The 22434-nt window shown below is 45.0% G+C and overlaps 1 protein-coding gene across 3 annotated transcripts in view; it reads right to left on the reverse strand.

The window, feature by feature from the left end:
* Positions 1-22434, reverse strand: part of agbl1 (AGBL carboxypeptidase 1) — a 253692-nt gene that overhangs the window by 65875 nt on the left and 165383 nt on the right. For all 3 annotated transcript variants that reach the window (XM_078241332.1, XM_078241330.1, XM_078241331.1), the window contains 3 exons: positions 16307-16436; positions 13852-13983; positions 10527-10703 (listed from right to left, as the gene is read on the reverse strand). In XM_078241332.1, the coding sequence (XP_078097458.1) occupies positions 10527-10703; positions 13852-13983; positions 16307-16436 (439 nt within the window). The remainder of the gene's footprint in view (positions 1-10526; positions 10704-13851; positions 13984-16306; positions 16437-22434) is intronic.

Genomic DNA, 22434 nt, shown 5'->3' on the forward strand with positions numbered 1-22434 from the left:
CCTTGTGGGGGATTTTACGAGCCTTGCCCGAGTGAGGTCATCAAATCCCGGCCACGGTTCCTCCTCATCTCAGTGCTAAATCTATCGCCTCTCAACCTATATCCATGACTGCTTGTTCTAGATTGCCCCATAAGAGAAAACATTTGGTTTGCGTTTGTTTATTCCTCTTAAAATCTCCTGACCCTGCACACCTGACCCAGGGACAAAACTCTAAGCCGACGTTAATGTTTCAGGTTGATGACTTTTTATTAGGATTGCATCAGATTGTGGATCTGTTCCTCTCTCCAGAGATGCTGCCTGAGCTGATGAGTATTCCCAGTATTTTCTGCTTCTGTTACCGGGGTTTGTTCTTGCAATTTCTCCTCTTTTTCTGATCGAGTCATAGTCATAGAGTCATAGAGGCTTACAGCATGGAAACAGGCCCTTCGGCCCAACTTGTCCATGCCGCCCTTTTTTTTAAACCCCTAAACTAGTCCCAATTTGGCCCATATCCCTCTATATCCATCTTACCCATGTAAATGTCTAAACGCTTTTTAAAAGACAAAATTGCCCCTCTGGACCCTTTTGCATCTCTGCCCTCTCACCTTAAACCTATGCCCTCTAGTTTTAGACTCCATTACCTTTGGGAAAAGATATTGACTATCTAGCTGATCTATGCCCCTCATTATTTTATAGACCTCTATAAGATCACCCCTAAGCTTTCTACGCTGCAGAGAAAAAAGTACCAGTCTATCCAGCCTCTCCTTATCACTCAAACCATCAAGTCCCGGTAGCATTCCAGTAAATCTCTTCTACACTCTTTCTAGTTGAATAATATCCTTTCTATAATAGGGTGACCAGAATTGTATACAGTATTCCAAGTGTGGCCTTACCAATGTCTTGTACAACTTCAACAAGACGTCCCAACTCCTGTATTCAATGTTCTGACCAATAAACCAAGCATGCCGAATGCCTTCTTCACCACTCTGTCCACCTGTGACTCCACTTTCAAGGGGCTATGAACTTGTATCCCTAAACCTCTTTGTTCTGTAACTCTCCCCAACACCCTACCATTAACTGAGTAAGTCCTGCCCTGGTTCAATCTACCAAAATGCATCACCTCACATTTATCTAAATTAAACTCCATCTGCCATTCGTCAGCCCACTGGCCCAATTGATCAAGATCCCATTGCAATCCAAGATAACCGTCTTCACTGTCCACCATGCCACCAATCTTGGTGTCATCTGCAAACTTACTGACCATGCCTCCTATATTCTCATCCAAATCATTAATATAAATGACAAATAACAGTGGGCCCAGCGCTGATCCCTGGTCACAGGTCTCCAGTTTGAAAAACAACCCTCTATGACCACCCTCTGGCTTCTGTCATCAAGTGGAGATGCCGGCGTTAGACTGGGTAAACACAGTAAGAGTAGGCTGTCCTGTCTGAAGACAATACACATCTCTTTAACCTGTGCTTAATGCTCCCTCCACTCACATTGTCTGTATCTTTAAGACCTGGTTGGCTGTAGAGATTCGCATTCCACTCAGTATTCTGTAACTTGATTTTGTGTCTCTGTAAGCCCTGTTTGAGAGCAGATATCCACTCCATCTGACGAAGGAGCAGCGCTCCGAAAGCTAATGGCATTTGCTACCAAATAAACCTGTTGGACTTTAACCTGGTGTTGTTAAAAGTCTTATTCTGTCATCAAGGCAATTTTGTATCCATGTCTCTTTCTCTTGTGCATCCAGCCAACACGGTAAAGTTATGAAGTCGTTTTCATATTTTGCTCAACAATAACAAAAAAAATGCAGTAGTTGAACTGCCTGAGGTTGAAGTATCTCCTTCACCTCCTTATGTGTGGGAGGGCCAAAGGATTCCAGTGAATGAGAGGACAATTGTGTGAAAATTGGGATTTTGGCCAAAATCGGATGAGTAACCGCTAAATTATAATGATCATTATGAAAGGTGCTATGCGGTTGGAGTCCCACTCAGACTCTCTGGCTGTAATATCGAGAGGTCCCACTAATTAACAGTGCTGTCCAGATATTTATTAAACCTCGCAATCCATTTGTGTGCGGCCTCCCTGCACCCTTCATGATGCTTAGCCACACTGGGCGTGCTCAGCAACTCCGATGCATTGGATGCCTCGGAGCTCCATGCCCAATAACGCGGGGAAGGCTTCAGGATCCTCAGCCTTCGTGTGTAGTCTACACAAAGAGTGAGGATTTTCTACCTGGGTATATAATCCAACTGCAACATCAGTCGATCAGGACTCTCACTCTGCCTCCACATAATAGTGGAGTGATTTGCTCCAAGTGATTTGCTAAGAGTCGCCTCACTTATATCAGTTAGGTGGTCTCCGTTTGAGATTGTCCATCCCCCCTCCCCCAAACACCCCCCCACAACCCCGCCTCAAAAAACCTAGCCTCGGACAACTGCCTTTAGGGAGCTGAAGACAATTTTTTTCGAAAAGGGTCGCATATTACAGACACAAAAACAGAAAAATGCTGGAAAATCTCAGCAGGTCTGACAGCATCTGTGGAGAGAGAATAGACAGTAAGAAGTCTAACAACACCAGGTTAAAGTCCAACAGGTTTATTTGGTAGCAAAAGCCACTAGCTTTCGGAACAGGCTGTCCCTTCATCAGGTGGGTGGGAGTTCTGACCCACCTGATGAAGGGACAGCCTGTTCCGAAAGCTAGTGGCTTTTGCTACCAAATAAACCTGTTGGACTTTAACCTGGTGTTGTTAGACTTCTTACTGTGTTTACCCCAGTCCAACGCCGGCATCTCCACATCGAGAGAGAATAGAGCCAATGTTTCGAGTCTAAATAACCCTTTGTAAGAGCTGAGAGGAAGGAAAGTCAGCAGAGACTCAACTTTGACAAAGGGTCATCTCGATTCAAAATGTTGGCTCTACTCTCTCTCCACAGATGCTGTCGTATGAAGAACGGTTGAGGACTCTGGGTCTGTACTCGTTGGAGTTCAGAAGGATGAGGGGGGATCTTATTGAAACTTACAGGATACTGCGAGGCCTGGATAGAGTGGACGTGGAGAGGATGTTTCCACTAGTAGGAAAATCTAGAACCAGAGGGCACAACCTCAGGCTAAAGAGACGATCCTTTAAAACAGAGGTGAGGAGGAATTTCTTCAGCCAGAGAGTGGTGAATCTGTAGAACTCTTTGCTGCAGAAGGCTGTGGAGGCCAGGTCATTGAGTGTCTTTAAGATAGAGATAGATAGGTTCTTGATTAACAAGGGGATCAGGGATGATGGGGAAAAGGCAGGAGAATGGGGATGAGAAAAAAATCAGCCATGATTGAAGGGCGGAGCAGACTCGATGGGCCGAATGGCCTAATTCTGCTCCTACGTCTTATGGTCTGTCAGACCTGCTGAGATTTTCCAGCATTTTTCTGCTTTTGTTTCAGATTCCAGCATCCGCAGTGTTTTGCATTTATTTTAGAATATTACAGAGTTCTGGAGTGATTTAAGTTTTAAGTCCTCATCTACCCATCATTTTCCCACCTCCCTGCCCCCCACTACCCCATCCACAAGATTAAATAGGATCGAATGACAGCAAAGCACCATCAATCGTAGCGTCAGGTCTTATTAACAGTGATGGCCGCTGTAACTTCGGAAATGTAGCCAGTCACCAGGGGAACTGGAACAGCTATGCCCCTGATTTTCCACACTCACCAGCTGAAGTTACGATGTGGTAAATAGACTTGATAATCCATTTGTGCTGCAGACAAGATTGACAACTAATGCAGGATCGACACGTGACCTACACATAATCTGGATGTGACCAATTTGTGATCTATGAATAACCATTGCAGGATCCGCACAGTGCTACAGTGGTTAGCGTTGTTGCCTCACAGTGCCAGGGACCCGGGTTCAATTCCGGATTCGGGTGACTGTCTGTGTGGAGTTTGCACGTTCTCCCCGTGTCTGCATGGGTTTCCTCTGGGTGCTCCCGTTTTCTCCCACACTCCAAAGATAGAAACATAGAGGGGGGAATTTTCCCAAACCACCCACCATGGGATTTTCCGGTTTTGGGGTGAGCGTGACCAGAAAATCCCACCCAGAAACTGTAAGAAGGAGTAGGCCATTCAGCCCATCGAGCCTGCTCTGCCATTCATTTGGATCATGGCTGATCATCAAATTCAATATCCTGATCCTGTCTTTCCCCCCCCCCCCCATTTCCCATGGCCCCTTTAACCCCAAGATCTGTATCTGTTGGAATAAATGGGTGCTTTTCTGGTTGGCAGTTGGTGACTAGTGGCGTGCCGCAGGGATCGGTGCTGGGGCCTCAACTATTTACCATATACATAGACGATCTGGAGGAGGGGACCGAGTGTAGGGTAACAAAGTTTGCGGATGACACAGAGATGAGTGGGAAAGCGAGTTGCGTGGAGGATGTGGAAAGTCTGCAGAGAGATTTGGATAGGCTAACTGAGTGGGTGAGGATCAGGCAGATGGAGTATAACATTGACAAGTGTGAGGTTATCCACTTTGGAAGGAATAATAGTAAAATGGACTATTATTTAAATGGTGAAAAATTACAACATGGGGGTCCTTGTGCATGAATCGCAAAAACTCAGTTTGCAGGTGCAGCAGGTGATCAAGAAGGCAAATGGAATGTTGGCCTTTATCGCGAAGGGGATGGAGTATAAAAGCAGGGAGGTCTTGCTGCAATTGTACAAGGTACTGGTGAGGCCGCAACTGGAGTACTGTGTGCAATTTTGGTCCCCTTATTTGCGGAAGGATATATTGGCCTTGGAGGGAGTACAGAGAAGGTTCACCAGGTTGATACCGGGGATGAGGGGGTTAGCTTATGAGGAGAGGTTGAGTAAATTGGGCCTGTACTCGTTGGAGTTTAGAAGGCTGAGGGGAGATCTTACAGAGACATATAAGATAATGAAGGGGCTAGACAGGATAGAGGCAGAGAGATTCTTTCCACTTAGAAAGGGAACAAGAACTAGAGGACACAGCCTCAAAATAAGGGGGAGTCAGTTTAGAACAGAGTTGAGGAGGAACATCTTCTCTCAGAGGGTAGTGAATCTCTGGAATTCTCTGCCCATTGAAGCAGTGGAGGCTACCTCGTTAAATATGTTTAAGTCACAGGTAGATAGATTTCTGATCAATAAGGGAATTAAGGGTTATGGGGAGCGGGCGGGTAAGTGGAACTAAACCACTATCAGATCAGCCATGATCTTATTGAATGGCGGGGCAGGCTCGAGGGGCTAGATGACGTACTCCTGCTCCTATTTCTTATGTTCTTATGTTCTTATCTATATCTAATTTCTTCTTGAAATCACACAGTGTTTTGGCCTTAACTACTTTCTGTGGTAGTGAATTCCACCATTCACCACTCTCTCGGAAAATAAATTTCTCCTCACTTCAGCTCTTATTCCTCTGCGACTGCATCCTGAACTTCCTTACTCACAGACCACAATCAGTAAGGAGAGGCAACAACACCTCCTCCACGATCATCCTCAACATCGCTGCCCCACAAGCTGTGTTCCCAGCCCTCTACTATACTCCTTATACACCTATGACTGTGTGGCCAAATTCCCCTCCAATTCGATTTTCAAGTTTGCTGACGACACCACCGTAGTGGGTCGAATCTCAAACAATGACGAGACAGAGTACAGGAATGAGATAGAGAATCTGGTGAACTGGTGCAGCAACAATAATCTCTCCCTCAATATCAACAAAATGAAGGAGATCGTCATCAACTTCAGGAAGTGTAAAGGAGAACATGCCCCTCTCTACATCAACGGGGACGAAGTAAAAAGGTTCGAGAGCTTCAGGTTTTTAGGTATCCAGATCACCAGCTACCTGTCCTGCTCCCCCCATGCCAACACTATAGTTAAAAAAGCCCACCAACGCCTCTACTTTCTCAGAAGACGAAGGAGATTTGGCATGTCAACTACGACTCTCACCAACTTTTACAGATGCACCATAGAAAGCATTCTTTCTGGTTGTATCACAGCTTGGTATGGCTCCTGCTCTGCCCAAGACTGCAAGGAACTACAAAAGGTCGTGAATGTAGCCCAATCCATCACGCAAACCAGCCTCCCATCTATTGACTCTGTCTACACTTCCCACTGCCTCAGCAAAGCAACCAGCATAATTAACGACCCCACGCACCCCGGACATTCTCTCTTCCACCTTCTTCCTTCGGGAAAAAAATACAAAAGTCTGAGGTCACGTACCAACCGACTCAAGAACAGCTTCTTCCCTGCTGCTGTCAAACTTTTGAATGGACTTACCTTGCATTAAGTTGATCTTTCTCTACACTCTAGCTATGACTGCAGCACAACATTCTGCACTCTCTCGTTTCCCTCTCTATGAACGGTATGTTTTGTCTGTATAGTGCTCAAGAAACGATATTTTTCACTGTATGTCAATACATGTGACAATAATAAATCAAATCAAATCAAATCAAATATCCTCAAACTATGACCTCTCGACCTGTATGTTGGCTGGATTGGCCATACTAAATTGTCCTTTAATGTCCAAAGATGTGTAGGTTAGATGGGACTAGCCATGGTAAATGTGTGGGATTACAGGGGTAGTGCAGGGAAGATGGCGTAGTAAAATACTCTGACAGAGAGTTGGTGCTGACTCAATGGGCCAAATGGCCTCTTCTGCGCTGTAAGGATTCTACGAATTTTTATGTGCTCAATATATACTCTAAACATAATTTTACATGTGAAATACCTCAGTAAAGTCACATGGGTGGTAACTTTACCTCATTGTGCTTGTTTTGAAAGCATCAAATAGGTGCATGTATGCCCAATTTGTGATGACCAGCTTGCCTAGGATACCAGAGAAATGTCCGACAATTGGGTCATACATTTTTTCAGGCATCCCTGGTAACCATGTAAAACAAGCATTCGGCCTTTTACATCACAGCACTGCATCGTGGTACCGTTATTGAACAGAAGGAGGCCATTTGGCCCATCAGGTTCATGCCGGCTCTCTTTCTAGCAATCGATTCAGGCCCATTCTATCCCAATAGCCCTGAAAGTTTATTTCTCCAGCCAATTTCCTTTCTGAAATTATTGATTGTCTCCAATTTCACCACCCTCACAAACAACCAATTCCAGTTCATTATCACTCGCTGCATAATAAAGTTCTTCCCCACAGTCTCCCGGCCTCCTACCAAAAACATTTGTAATTGAGAGGTTCAACTCCTACAGATGGCATTTCGTATCATAGAATCCCTACAGTACAAAGGAGCCACTTCGGCCCATCTAGTCTGTACCAATCACAATCTCACCCAAGCCCTATTCCCATAAGCCCACACATTTACTCTGCTAATCCCCCTGACGCTAGGGTCAATTTAGCAGGGCCAAATCAACCTAACCCGCACATCTTTGGACTGTGGGAGGAAATCGGAGCACCCGGAGAAAACCCACGCAGACACGGGGAGAATGTGCAAACTCCACATAGACAGTGACCTAAAGCTGGAATTGAACCTGGGACCCTGGCGCTGTGAGGCAGCAGTGCTAACCGCTGTGCCACCTTGCCGCCCCCTACAATGTGCAGGTCAGAAGCCATGCCTATCCCACTACAGATTCGACAGTTCGTTTCTTTGTTAAATCTTGGGTAGCCAGGAGGAGGCAGTGAGGTCGCCCAATACCGATATCCCAACCTCCTTCATTGCCACCCACCCACCCCACACCCACTCCAAGGATTCCCCCTCGGCTCCCAGCTAGCCCGAAGTTCACGTGCTTCAGATTACCCACGCAGGCACAGAAAATCACAGTGGGTCATCCAAATAACGTCAACCAGGGCCAAGACCCAATTTTAGGCTTTCTCCGGGACTCCTGTTCAGGGCAGGTGCAGTTGGGATGGGCCTGATTCTGCCCCTGACAACTGCCTGAGAGAAATTTCTACCCCATGGCCTCTGACTGAATAGAATAATGTAAGAAGTCTAACAACACCAGGTTAAAGTCCAAGGTTGGACTTTAACCTGGTGTTGTTAGACTTCTTACTGTGCTGTTGGACTTCTTACTGTGTTTACCCCAGTCCAACGCCGGCATCTCCACATCATAAATAGAATAATGTCAGGAGCCCATCCGTTGTTTATGGAACTCTAATGGGGATTAAGGTGCAGACGGGAATATCCCTTTAAAAGTGAAACAATTCATTATCAACCACAGTGTACCCTTGGGGCTGAAGCGATGGCACAATTTGCTTTGCACTGACTCGCATTCATTATTAATGGCCTATGTTCCCATCAAAAATAAAGTGTAAAGAGCTATTGATAGCAGTGTCTGTTCTGCCTCTCACTTTGATACGAAGAATGATTTCTTGAACATTATATCTCATTGTCAATGCTCAACAAAATAAATATTTTATTTATGCATCTCCGATAAAACTGGAACTTTTTTTCAGAATAATTAGTGGTACAAACAGTAAGATCCTGACAAGGACACTTTGGTCTAGAAGAATGATTTTATTCTGGATAGAGGAGCTGGATGTTCTCGGAACAAGGAAATTCTGCCTAGCTAACCGGGGGTGCAGATACTGAGGAGGTTCTGCCTGTTTCATTGCACGAGCTCTTCTTAAATCACTTAAGAATTGAGTTACCATTCACCAAGGCTCTTTAGGCAGCACCTTCTAAACCCACGACCACTCCCATCTCGAAGGACAAGGGCAGTAGATACCTGGGAAACCACCACCTGGAGGGTCCCCTCCAAGCCACTCACGATCCTGACTTGGGAATATATCGCCATTCCTTCACTGTCTCTGAGTTTGATGCGCATCAATTGGACACGAGGCACAAAGCTTCGGTAAAAGAAGGCTTTTATTAACTAACAATGGAACTATCAGAACTTTAACACACTATCCCAGACTGAAGAGGTCCCGCCCGAGCAGGGGGTCTTATACCTCTCCCAGGAGGCGGAGCCCGACTGGGATGTGCCACAACAGTAACAACCACAGGTGTATCAATCCCACCCTAGCCCAACAACAACATTAGAACAATCCCACAGTGGGAACCAACGATGGTTCACCACAGAGTTAAAACCTTGTAAACCCCCTCCCTAATGGCACTGTGGGTATACCTACACCTCAGGGACTGCAGCAATTCAAAAAGGCACTTACCACCGCCTTAAGGATAATTAGGAATGGACAATAAAGGCTGGCCTCGCCAGAGATCCTGTAAACAAATTAAAAGAAAGTTAAGGAGACTGACTGTCTCCCAGACTGCGACTCTGAATGTGAACTGTTTTTAAAAATTCTTTCATGGGATGTGGACATCGCTGGCAAGGCCAGTATTTGTTATTCGTCCCTAATTGTCGTTGAACTGAGTGGCTTGCTGGGCCATTTCAGAGGGCAATTAAGAATCAAACACATTGCTAAAGGTCTGGAGTCACATGTAGGCCAGACCAAGTAAGAATGGCAGGTTTCCTTGGCTAAGAGGCATGACTGTAAGAGGTAGGTTTGTAATGGCAATTGATGACAGTTTCATGGTGGCCATTACTGAGACATGTTTTTCAATTTGTCAATTATCTGCTAACTGATTTCAAACTCCACCAGCTGCCATGGCGAGATTTGAACCCATGTCCCTAGAGCTTTAATCAGGGTTTCTGAATTACTGGCTCAGTGACATTACCACTTCACCGGCGTCTCCTGTTGAAAAGACTTTGGCTAACAGATGGATAATGATGCTCGTTGAAGTCTCTGTGTCTCTCAGAGCGCGATTGCAAGGAAGGGGTCTTACCAAAATTCTACAGATCCAGTTTCTCAAGGTGTGGCACAGTGGTTGGCACCGCTGCCTCAGCGCCAAGGACACGAGTTCAATTCCAGCCTTGGGTCACTGTCTTGGGAATTTTCACAGTAACTTCATTACAAAGTTAATGTAAGCCTACTTGTGACACTTAAACTTGAGGCAGTCTGAGTCAGAGGAACCTTTGGAGAGAAGTCAGAGTCTAGCTGTTTGAAAGTATAGGCTTGAAACTCCTCATAAAGAGAGCTAAGAGTTTTAAGGTGATTGGGTAATTCACAGTGGACACTGACATCTGGGTGCGTTGTTGAGTAAATCCATGGGATCTTTCTTGGTCACCTCTACCATTTTATGTGCAGTGTACTGTGTTCAACCAAAATGCCCCTGTTAATTCACATGTACCTCGTGTTAATTCTGAACGTTAGTGTATAAAATAGATATTATGAATGGTTTTACTTTTCTGACTGTAGTAAAGATTATTTTGTTTGTTTAAATACCATGAAACCTTTATTCTTTTACTAAGTACCTGAATTTCAAACTTTGTCTGCTTCAAATAAAAAGTTACTGGTCCCTAACCAGATTGTAACACTTTCCACTTATCCGCGTCAAATATGATCTTGCATTCTCCTGCCCAATTGTACATATTGTCCAATTCATTTGGTAATCTTGGCTGTCTCTTCTGATTCTACACCTCCCAGTTTGGAATTAGCTCTACCTGAAAAACAGACTCATTTGCTTTGCTGAGAAGGCTCCAACTCTCATTTGGGATGACTGGAATAAGGAACCTCGAATGCTTTCACTCACCTTGTATTTGCCCTGATCACAGCCACAGTAAGTGCTCTCCATGGTGTAGCTTCGGAGAACCCCAATCTCTCGCCACACCACCACCCTCGCTGTTGCTTCCCTTGACTTCTGTACCAAGAAACAGCAATGGTTGATGGCGAACGCTGGGGAAATCTTGTCCAGGACTTTGGGGATGGTCTGCAGAGAAAAAAGTTTAGAAGAAATTTAATTCACTTAATTCCACAGCATCAGATAGCTTCACAACTTTGCATTCTGATCACTGCGCAGGGTGAGTGATGATGCTTTAATGACTTCTGGGAGAGGATTTCTGCAGTTCATGTTTCTGATAAATGTATGGCGCAATGCCATCTGATAAAAACTGCATTCGCAACATTTTGTTAGTGTGTCTTTTAAACATACAGGTTTCCCTGTCATGATTTCTATCTTTGGCATTCAAGGTGAGGGAGGGCAACACTCGTCAATGGAACAGAAGAGAGGACACTAAAATCAATGGGATAGTGGAATAGACCAATGTCAGTCAATAGAACGGTACAATTGGACGATGTTAGTTCAGTGGGACACTGATGGCTTAATTTTTGTCAACAGGACAGCACTCATTGTCAACAGTGAGAAGCAGAGCAGTCAATGAAGTGGTCAGAGTGAGAGCTCATCAATGGAATGATGAGAGGGAACATGTTAGTCAATAAAATAGTGCGAAGGGTCATGTGCTCATTAAATGAATGGTGAGATGGGGCACGCACTTAGCAGTGAAAATGTTGATTTTTCCATCAATTTCCACTTTAAACAAGAATCAGTAAGCACTGGTCCCACTCATTTACTCTGACCCTTGGTTGCCTGGATTTGATCCCTAGTTAAGGAAGAATTATTTCAAACTTTCCATCAACTATGCTGTTAAAGCCATTTGCAGGATGCACTTGGCTATTGGGAACCCAGGCACAAAATAAGAACACATTTGTCCAAATTTGATTTGATTTGATTTATTATTGTCACATGTATTAATTAATATACAACGAAAAGTATTGTTTCTTGCGCGCTATACAGACAAAGCATACCGTTCATAGAGAAAGAAAGGAGAGGGTGTAGGATGTAATGTTACAGTCATAACTATGGTGTAGAGAAAGATCAACTTAAAAATGGAAAAACCTACTTCACTTTATCCTCAGCAATCTATCTGCTGCAGATGCATTTTCCCATGACAGTATTGGTGGGAGTGCCTTCATCCCTGACAACACTACTTTACCATTTTGTTATAAGGAATAGATTCAGAATAGATTACAGTAAGAATTCTCACAACACCAGATTAAAGTCCAACAGGTTTATTGGGTATCATGAGCTTTCCGGAGCATTGCTCCTTCATCAGGTGAGTCATATAATATCTATTAAGAATTCTGGGTAGAGTGAAGTGTGTCTTATCTCCAGGGCTACCTGCACCATCTAGTGGACACTCACTCACCTGATGAAGGAGCAGTGCTCCGAAAGCTCGTGATACCAAATAAACCTGTTGGACTTTAACCTGGTGTTGTGAGACTTCTTACTGTGCCCACCCCAGTCCAACGCCAGCATCTCCACATCAGAATAGATTACACAGCTCAAAACTTGGCATGCATGAGGCACCGTGGACCATGAACAGCAGAAGATGATATTCCGCCAAATTTGCAGCATCATGCCCCATCATATCCTTCTTTCAATCATTATCATCTGGATAGTGGATCACACTGGTTCAACGAAGAGTGCAGAGAAACATGCCTGGAATAGCACTGGGTGCATCTGAAACAAGGTGTCAACCTGCTGAGTCAATGTCACAGCATTACATACATGTTGAGCAGCTGTAGCAGCATGTGATAGGTGGAGCTAAGTGCTGCTGCAACAATTGGATCAGATCAAAGTTCTGCAGTCCTGTCACACCCTGTGGTGAGTGGTGATGGGCAGTTCAATGACTAATGGGAGGAGAAGACTCTGTGAACATCCCCATTCTCAATGATGGTGAAGCCCAGCACACAAGTGCAGAAGGCAAAGCTGAAGCATTTGCAATCACCTTCAGCCAGAAATGCCGACTGGATGATCCACTTTGGCCTCCTGAGAACAATAGGTGCGTCTTCACCATATGGACTGCAGCGATTCAAGAGGGTGGTTCATCATCACCTTCTCAAGGACAATTAGCAATAAGCAATAAATGCTGGCCTTGACAGTGATGCCCACATTTCATCAATGGACAATGAATAAAAACACCGCTACCCACATCTGTTTGATGACTTGCAATTTCATCTTCCGAGACATTTTCAAGGCTGAGTGACCCCAAAAACTTAAAGAACGTGAAGAAGCAAGGGCTTGAAATAATAAGGGAATGTATTCTGTCTACTATCCTAACAAAACTTATCTCCAAACTCCATGGCACAGGGCTTGGCTCCTCCGGCTGCGACTGGATCCTAGACTTCCTAATCCACAGACTGCAATCAGTAAGGATAGATAACAACACAATTATCCTCAACATCGGTGCCCCGCAAGGCTGTGTCCTCAGCCCATTACTATACTCCTTATACACTTATGACTGTGTGGCTACATACCAATCGACTCAAGAACAGCTTCTGCCCCACTGCCATCAGACTTTTGAATGGACCTATCATATATTAAACTGATCTTTCTCTACATCCTAGCTGTGACTGTAACACTATATTCTGCAACGTCTCCTTTCCTTCTCCCCTATGTACTCCCTCTAACTGTAACTGTTCCTTCCACCACCAGTATCCTGAGATCTCCCCTGCAGGGTTCCAGCTACAAAGGGTCAAGAATGAAGCCCAGTCCGTCACTCAAACCAGCCTCCAATCCATTGACAATGTCTACACTTCCCCCTGCCTCGGAAAAGCAGCCAGCATAAGTAAGGACCCCATGCACCCCAGACATTCTCTCTTCCACCTTCTTCCATCGGGAAAAAGATACAGAAATCTGAGGTCACGTACCAACCGACTCAAGAACAGCTTCTTCCCTGCTGCCATCAGACCTTTGAATGGACCTACCTTGTATTAAGCTGATCTTTCTCTACACCCTAGCTATGACTGTAACACTCCTTCTGCATCCTCTCCTTTCCTTGTCTATGAACAGTATGATTTGTCTGTATAGCGCGCAAGAAACAATAGCTTTTTACTGTATCCCAATACATGTGACAATAATAAATCAAATCACATCAAAGGAGGCTTCAGGTAGTTTAATAATGAGAGGCATAATTATTTTTGGATTTTTACACAAGATATGAATGGAAAGCATTTAACTGCAGGGCTGTAATATGACAATGATCCACCATATAGGAAAACATAAAGGTGGTTCTCACCCGATATCCAATATCCTCTTTCAATGTTGCTGTGTCAATGCTGGACCTTGCCTGCCACAGTGTCTCCTTAAGGCTGCATCCATACATAAAGACATTCTTCTTTCTTGAATGCCCATGGTAGTCGCAATAAACCTGGCGCAAAGAAAATGAATTAGTTCATGAAAGCTTGGACGCACCAGCGCTCAGAAGAAGCAGGATTGCACTTTGCAGCGGACAGAATAGGCCATAGAGATATACAAAACAGTAACAGAGTAATAACCACCAACCAACAGTGTAAAGCAACAACACGGATTAATGATTATACAGCACCAGTCAGAGAGTCTCAAACAAAGAACAAGAATCAAGCATATGAAACACTACAGCAATCCTGGTTTATTTTCAAATTCAGATTGTTGTATAATGGACTTTGTGTTTGGTCAACTCGAGTTGCCAAATTATATCCGTGGTGTGATCCCAGTCTGGGCTCAGTCCAGTTTTTTCTGGGGAGCTCCCTGAATGGTAACAGCATGTCTGGCACATCCACATGTCTTAAAAGGCTGAACAAGCCATTTGAACAAAATAATTATTCTTGGCTCTCAAAATTTGTAGAGAGCCCAGAAACAGGAACGTTGGAGCAAGAGTTGGCCATTCAGCCCAGTTTGATCATGGCTGATCTCTTCCTCAACTTTATTTGCCCACCATTGATCCACACCTCCCCTAAATAATGAAAATCTATTAATCTCAATCGTGAAAATGTCCACTAGCATCCAAAGCCCTTTGGGGTGCAAAGTTCATGATAAGGAGCTTCCTTTGTTGACCCCTAAATTGTGTAGTTCTAACTGTAATCCTTGTTCTGGATTCCTCTAACACCTAAGGATATTGTTTCTCTGTATCTATTCCACCAAAATTCTTTATGTCCTGTTACTTACAATACATCCACAAATTTCCTTCCCTTGGACTTCTTCACTTTTATCCTGCTAGTATTTTGCCCTCTTCCTCCATTATGAAAACTAATACAATATTCTCAATTAACAAATCCACCATATTACCTGTTGTTTTGCCTGCTGGATTTTAAAGGACCCACATTATTACATCTATTCTATTAATACATTCCCAGAAACTTTTGCCGTTAGCTTTGACATTTAAGTTGCAAGTCTTTTTTTCTCATAGTTCTGGGGGGCGGCACGGTGGCACAGTGGTTAGCACTGCTGCTTACAACACCCGGGCTTGATTCCCAACTTGGGTCACTGTCTGTGTGGAGTTTGCACATTCTCCCTGTGTCTATGTGGATTTCCTCCGGGTGCTCCAGTTTCCTCCCAAAGTCTGAAAGATGCGCTGGCTAGGTGCAGTGACCCGAACAGGTGCTGGGGTGTGGTGACTCGGGGAATTTCACAATAACTTCATTGAAGTGTTAATGTAAGGTTTACTGGTGACTAATAAATAAACTTCACTTTCGTTACTTTTTGGCACCTCATGGACTTTACTAGTTCTCCCAGTTTACTAATTTTCCAGATTAACTTTCACTTCTTTGAGCCTTTTCTTTACATTTGATAATATCTTGCGTCATTTGTTGAAGAGATTTGTCGAGCTGTACAAGTGGAGCCTTTGCCTTTTAGGGCTAGCTATGATTAGGAAGTAACAGAACAGCGGAAGGGGCAATCCCATGTTTCACAGATGGAGCGCTGGTTGGTCCCTACAAGTTTGATTTTATTCATTCATGAGAAATGGGCATCGCTGGCAAAACCAGCATTTATTGCCCATCCCCAGTTGACCTTGAAATTAAATGGAATGCTTGCCCATTTCAGATGGCAGTTGAGAGTCAACCAATTTGCTGTGGCTCTGGAGTCACATGCAGGCCAGACCAGGTAAGGACGGCAGATTTCTTTCCTTAAAGGACATTAGTGAACCAGATGGGTTTTTCCGACAATCGACAATGGTTTCATGGTCATCAGTAGATTCTTAATTACAGATTTTTATTGAATTCAAATTCTACACCTGCCGTGGCGGGGCAGCACGGTGGCACAGTGGTTAGCACTGCAGCCAAACAGCACCAGGGACCCGGGTTCGATTCCCGGTTTGGGTCACTGTCTGTGTGGAGTTTGCACATTCTCCTCGTGGTCTGCGTGGGTTTCCTCCGGGTGCTCCGGTTTCCTCCCACAGTCCAAAGATGAGCGGGTTGGGTGGATTGGCCGTGCTATATTGCCCCTTAGTGTCAGGGGGACTAGCTAGGGTAAATGCATGGGGTTATGGGGATAGGGCCTGGGTGGAATTGTGGGCGGTGCAGACTCGATGGGCCGAATGGCCTCCTTCTGCACTGTAGGGATTCTATGATTTGAACCCAGGTCCCCACAACATTAGCTACATTTCTGGATTAATAGTCTAGCGATAATACTATCAGGCCATCTGGGTATATTCTGGGTTTCGCAGCCCCCTGGTCTGTCACGTTCCCCACCTGTTTGAAGTTACTTGTACTCACCAGCGGGGTCTTGCCGATGCTCCTCAGGTAGCTAAGGAGCCCCTTTGTATGATAAATAGTTGGATGAAGGTCCGGGTTTGGCTCAGACCATTGCCTGTTCAAGTCCTCTCCACTCAAAGAGCAACGGTGGCTTAAAGAAAAATCAGATAAATGAGTGAGGGAAACTTGAAAGTGTGCAACTGTAAGCGAAGAGAAAGACATGCCTGAAAGAATAGTGCTCTAAAAGTATTGGGAGCAGCCAACAACTGAACATTACCGAGGTCTAAACAACAAATGTAAAGGAAAATCACTCAGCTCCAGCAGACATGATTCTGAATCCAAGCCCAGATCTGACTGATATTCAGTTTGCTATATTCACTGGGTACCAGCACCAATCTGTATGTTGTTGACTAATTGCGGGCGACACAGTGGCACAGGGGTTAGCACTGCTGCCTCACAGCGCCAGGAACTAGGGTTCGATTCTGGCCTTGGGTCACTGTCTGTGTGGAGGTTCTCCCCATGTCTGCATGGAGGTTCTCCCCATGTCTGCATGGGTTCCTTCTGGGTGCTCCGGTTTCCTCCCCCAGTCCCAAAGATGTGCAGGCCATGCCCTTTAGTGTCCAAAGATGTGAAGGTTGGGTGGATTAGCCATGGTAAATGCATGGGCTCGCAGAGATAGGGTAGAGGGGAGGGCCTGGGTGGGATGCTTTTTCGGAGAGTTAGTGCAGAACCGAAGGGCAAGGGAAAGGAATATCAGCAAGAGTACATATACTTCCTCACTATTTAGTGAATGAGCACTTTTGGGAGTGTATCTATGTAGAATCGAGTAAGGAGATAATTGGGTTCATTGCAATCAAGCATCATACTGATATTCAAGGCTGAATTTTAAACTCTGCAACCAGCTGGGCGAGAGAGCCTCTTTATTGGTGCCACTCAATTAACAGTGGCAGATGGGCTCCTGATCCTACTGGCCCAATCAGAGGGCCAACATCTCTGAGATCTCCCTCAGCAGTGTCACCAGGTGCTGAGGGAGGCAGGAGATCTCAGAGAGTTGAGTATCACTTAAATTTCTGGGTGGCTGAGGGCGCCCAACCCAGCGCAGTGCCCCCCACCACCCACCCACCTCCCCCCCTCCCCACCCCCTGCCCCCACCAACCCCAATTGGAAAGGAAACTCCCTCCAGTGTGATCAATGGGTCCTTTCCATAAGATCATAAGACATAGAGGCAGAAGTAGACCATTCAACCCAGCGAGTCTGCTCCGCCATTCAATGAGATCATGACTGCTCTGATAATCCTCAACTCCACTTTCCCACCTTATCCCCATAACCCTTGATTCCCTTACTGATTAAAAATGTGTCTGCCTCCACCTTGAACACAGTTAATGACCCAGCCTCTACAGCCCTCTGCGGTGACGAATTCCACAGATTCACTACCCTCTGAGAGAAGAAATTCCTCCTTAGCCCTGTTTTAAATGGGCATCCCCTTACTCTGAGATTATTACACCCTCTGGTGCTCGACTCTCCCAACAAGGGGGAAACAATCTCTCACATCTTTTTCAAGCACTTTGGCCCATAATAGGGGCTTTAATTATACAAATATTGCACCCACCTCCATGGAAACTGTCTCTTGCCTGTTGCTATCCCCAGTGGCGGATAGCATCGGGAATCCTTCCCGACGTTGCTCCCAGCTATTTTCTTTCCCCCCCCCCCCCCCTCCCCACCCCCCCACACTATCTCCCGCCTCTTGCTACTCGGGGACTGGTAAAATTAAAGTCCCACTGTCTAGAATAAAATATAAAGAGTGACCAACTTGGCTAATGTATGGCAGCGTAACTGTTCCCTGTGAATCACATTGCAGTTATGATGGTATTGATGCGTAGCCCCACTCATGAACTGCACCCTTGAAGCACTGATGTGTGCCTTTTACTCATGGTCTATTAGGCAATGACACTTGTGTGTGTGTCTCTCTGCTCAATTTCCATTTCCGCTGTGACTCGTGCCCCAAGCTAAAATGAGTTTGCAGCAATTTCCGATTTCTGGATTCCTCCTCCAAGTGTAAACTTGCAGCCAATCAACCACCAACTGATTTTGAGAGTAGCCTGCTTGCTTCCCTTTAACATTTACAAGACGATTACTATTCAGGAACAAAGCCAAGAACAGTGAGTGTCCCTGGGAGGGCTTCCAACCCCTAGCTCCAGTAGCCCAGCCCTGCTGTGCTTCCAACAGCCGAGAATTCAGGCCAACTCCTTCTTCAAGCGTTTCAATCCTAATAATTGTTTTGACTGCAGTTGTCAGAAAGGAAAATATTATCTTTGGACCTAATGCAAGAGCAAAATGTGCTGGATGTTGGAAATCTGAATTAAGACTGAATTGGTCGGGCAGCGTCCGTGGAGTTAACTTTCCAAGTTGATAATTTTCTATGAGAGCCAAGAAAAGTTAGGGAGCTAACAGGTTTTGAACAAGGTGGATGGGACAAGGTCAAAATGAAGGTCTATGATAGGGTAAAAGACGCTTGAGATTGACTGGCAGAAAAGTTCACCTCACAAGGATTAAATGCATTGATGATGGGGACAAGAAAAGAAAACAATGAGGTAGAAGATGTACTGAGAAAAAGTGTGAGGCCTTTTGAAAACAAAAGCTTGAGAAGAACCAAAACATGCAAAGCACATTTGCATGGCACAGTGGTTAGCACTGCTGCCTCACAGCGCCAGGGACCTGGGTCCAATTCCGGCCTTGGGTGACTATCTGTGTGGAGTTTGCACGTTCTTCCCGTGTCTGCGTGGGTTTCCTTCGGGCGCTCCGGTTTCCTTCCACACTTCAAAGATGTGCAGGTTAGGTGGATTGGCCATGCTAAATTGCCCCTTAGTGTCCAAAGATTTGATTTGTTATTGTCACATGTATTGGGACACAGTGAAAAGTATTGTTTCTTGCGCGGTATACAGACAAAGCATACCGCTCATAGAGTACATAGGGGAGAAGGAAAGGAGATGGTGCAAAATAAAATATTACAATCATAGCTAGGGTGTAGAGAAAGACCAACTTAATATAGGGTAGGTGTTTTCAAAAGTCTGATGGGCAGCAGGTTGTATAGGGTAGGTGGATTGGCCATGCGAAATTGACCTTTAGTGTCAGGGGGATTAGCTGGGAAGATACGTGGGGTTACAGGGATAGGGGATGGGTGCGATTGTTGTCGCTGCAGGCTCAATGGGCATCTTTCTGCACTGTAGGGCGTCTATGATTGAAAGGAAATAATACAGAGCAGAGATTATTGAATTTTCAATTGATTGCTATCAGTTTTTTCTTTGAAACAAGAAATTAAAAATAAACAGCCAGGTTCGCACGAATAGGAATATTATTATAAATATCACTCCAGGATATCTGCCTTTCTATTAATTTATTTCCATTGTTCCAACGAATTTGAATTGGTAATTAGAAGTTTTTAAAATTAATAAAGGGATTGCAATGGAGTTCCTCCCATGTGACCCTCTGTCATGGGTAAAGTCTAAAGTGCATGGTTTAATAATGTCTTCCCTCCCGGTGTTTGAGGGCAGCGCACAGGACCCTATTCCCCAATCCAAGTGACATTTCAACTGATAGCTCTTAATAAATGGTTTCATAATATGTTTGAATCCCGTCTAAATTATTTTGCACCTTTTACCTCACTGTTTAGAAATCAAATGAACTCTATAAAGACTGAATAAAATTTGCGCATCTCCCCACAATATTATTTGTCCACATTAATTTCCTGTGATTTGACTTGATTCGATTTATTGTCACATGTATTAGTGTACAGTGAAAGGTATTGTTTCTTGCGCACTATAAGACCGTAAGAACATAAGAACTAGGAGCAGGAGTAGGCCATTTGGCCCCTCGAGCCTGCTCCGCCATTCAATAAGAACATGGCTGATCTTTTTGTGGACTCAGATCCACTCACCCACCTGCTCACCATAACTATTCATTCCTTTACCGTTCAAAAATTTATCTATCCTTCCCTTAAAAACATTCAACGAGGTAGCCTCAACTGTTTCACTGGGCAGGGAATTCCACAGATTCACAACCCCTTGGGTGAAGGAGTTCCTCCTCAACTCCAGTCCTAAATCTGCTCCCGATATGCTATATAGACAAAGCATGCCATTCATGGAGAAGGAAAGGAGAGGGTGCAGAATGTAGTGTTACAGTCATAGCGACGGTGTAGAAAAAGATCAACTTAATATACGGGAGGTCCATTCAAACGTCTGATGGCCGCATGGAAGAAGCTGTTCTTGAGTCAGTTGGTACGTGACCTCAGACTTCTGTATCTTTTTCCCAATGGAAGAAGGCGGAAGAGAGAATGTCCAGGATCCTTGATCATGCTGGCTGCTTCTCTGAGGCAGTGGGAAGTGTAGACAGAGTCAATGGATGGGAGGCTGGTTTGGGTGATGCAAATCGATACATGATTTTTAACATTAATAATACTCAAGATGAGTGTGTGAACATTAATCACACACAGCCTCCCTGATGTTTAGGTGATGCCGGGAACCTGTGTCTGTCCTGCAGGCTGAGTGAGATTGAGCTGTCACCATCCCCAACAACCTCCCTGTCCTCTTGTGCAGACAGAGAGGCAATGGAAGCTGGCAATGCTTATCATGTTGAAATAAAGAAAGTAAGGAGTCTAACAACACCAGGCTAAAGTCCAACAGGTTTATTTGGTAGCAAACGCCTGACGAAGGAGCAGCGCTCCGAAAGCTAGTGGCGTTTGCTACCAAATAAACCTGTTGGACTTTAACCTGGTGTTGTTAGACTCCTTACTGTGTTTACTCCAGTCCAATGCCGGCATCTCCACATCAGAAATAAAGAAAAGCATTTCTTCTCACAGGGCAGTGGGAATATGAAAACTAAATCAATTGAATTGCTCAAGATACCAAGAAATATGGATCAATACTGAATAAATCAGTAGAAACCAGCCAGTATTTGATAGAAAGGTAGAATAAGCTGGAGGGGGCTACCGTTATTCCTCTGTACAAGTAATCCAGGGTCCTTCTCACTCTATAGGTGAGATTGGCTGTCTCTGATACTGTGGGCCGGATTCTCCGACCTCACCAGCAGCTGGGATTCTCCGGTCCCGCTGCAGTGAATGAAGATTTGGCTGAGCGCCAAATTCTCCATTCTCGCTGGCAGCGTGAACAGCCGGAGGATTCTGACCCATGTTACCCTGTTCACCTCATTCATCTGTGTGTAGCTGTCCGTGGTACTGAATTGCAATTATTGTCCCATTCAGTGACAACCTCATGATCAGCTTCTCAGAATAGGCTTCCTCTGAGTTTAAATAATGCATCAAGCATCCACTTCTGCACCAGGGAACTGCCCCTATAGATATAGAAAGCGATACTGTGCATAAAAGGAGGACAGGGGCGGCACGGTGGCACAATGATTAGCACTGCTGCCTCACAACACCGGGGACATGGGTTCAATTTCGGTCTCGGGTAACTGTGTGTATGGAGATTGTACGTTCTCCCCATGTCTGCGTGGGTTTCCTCCGGGTGCCCTGGTTTCCTCCCACAATCCAAAGATGTGCAGGTCAGGTGGATTGGCAGGCTAAATTGCCCCTTAGAATAGATATGTCAGTTAGATGTGTAGGGCAGGGGAGGGGGCCTGGATAAGATGTTCTGTCAGAGAGTTGGAGCAGACTCGATGGGTCTCTTTTGCATTGTACAGGTTCTATGATTCTATGAAACTGGGATGAAAAAGTAGAGTAGTCATTGTTAACAGAGTGGACAGAAAAATCCCATGGCACTATTAGAAGCAGAGGATAAGGGTTTGAACAGTATAGGAGTCCGAAAGACGTTCTGGTTAGGTGCATTGGCCATGCTAAATTCTCCCTCAGTGTACCCAAACAGTTGCGGGAATGTGGCGAACTGGGGATTTTCATAGTAACTTCATTGCAGTGTTAATGTAAACTTACTTGTGACACTAATAAATAAACCTAAGCTTAAGATCTCTCCCGACTACGGCCCGTAATTAGCTCCCAATTACTGTCACCATTTCAGAAGTACTTAATTGGCTAGAAGGGGTGGGATTTTCTTGCCCTTCTCGCTGGTGGGATCTTCCGGTCTCGCCAAAGATGACACTGCCCTCCCCCCCCCACCTCCCCCCACCCCCCTCCCCCCCCA

Source organism: Mustelus asterias, chromosome 24 (assembly GCF_964213995.1).
Source record: "Mustelus asterias chromosome 24, sMusAst1.hap1.1, whole genome shotgun sequence".
NCBI classification, from domain to species: domain Eukaryota; kingdom Metazoa; phylum Chordata; class Chondrichthyes; order Carcharhiniformes; family Triakidae; genus Mustelus; species Mustelus asterias.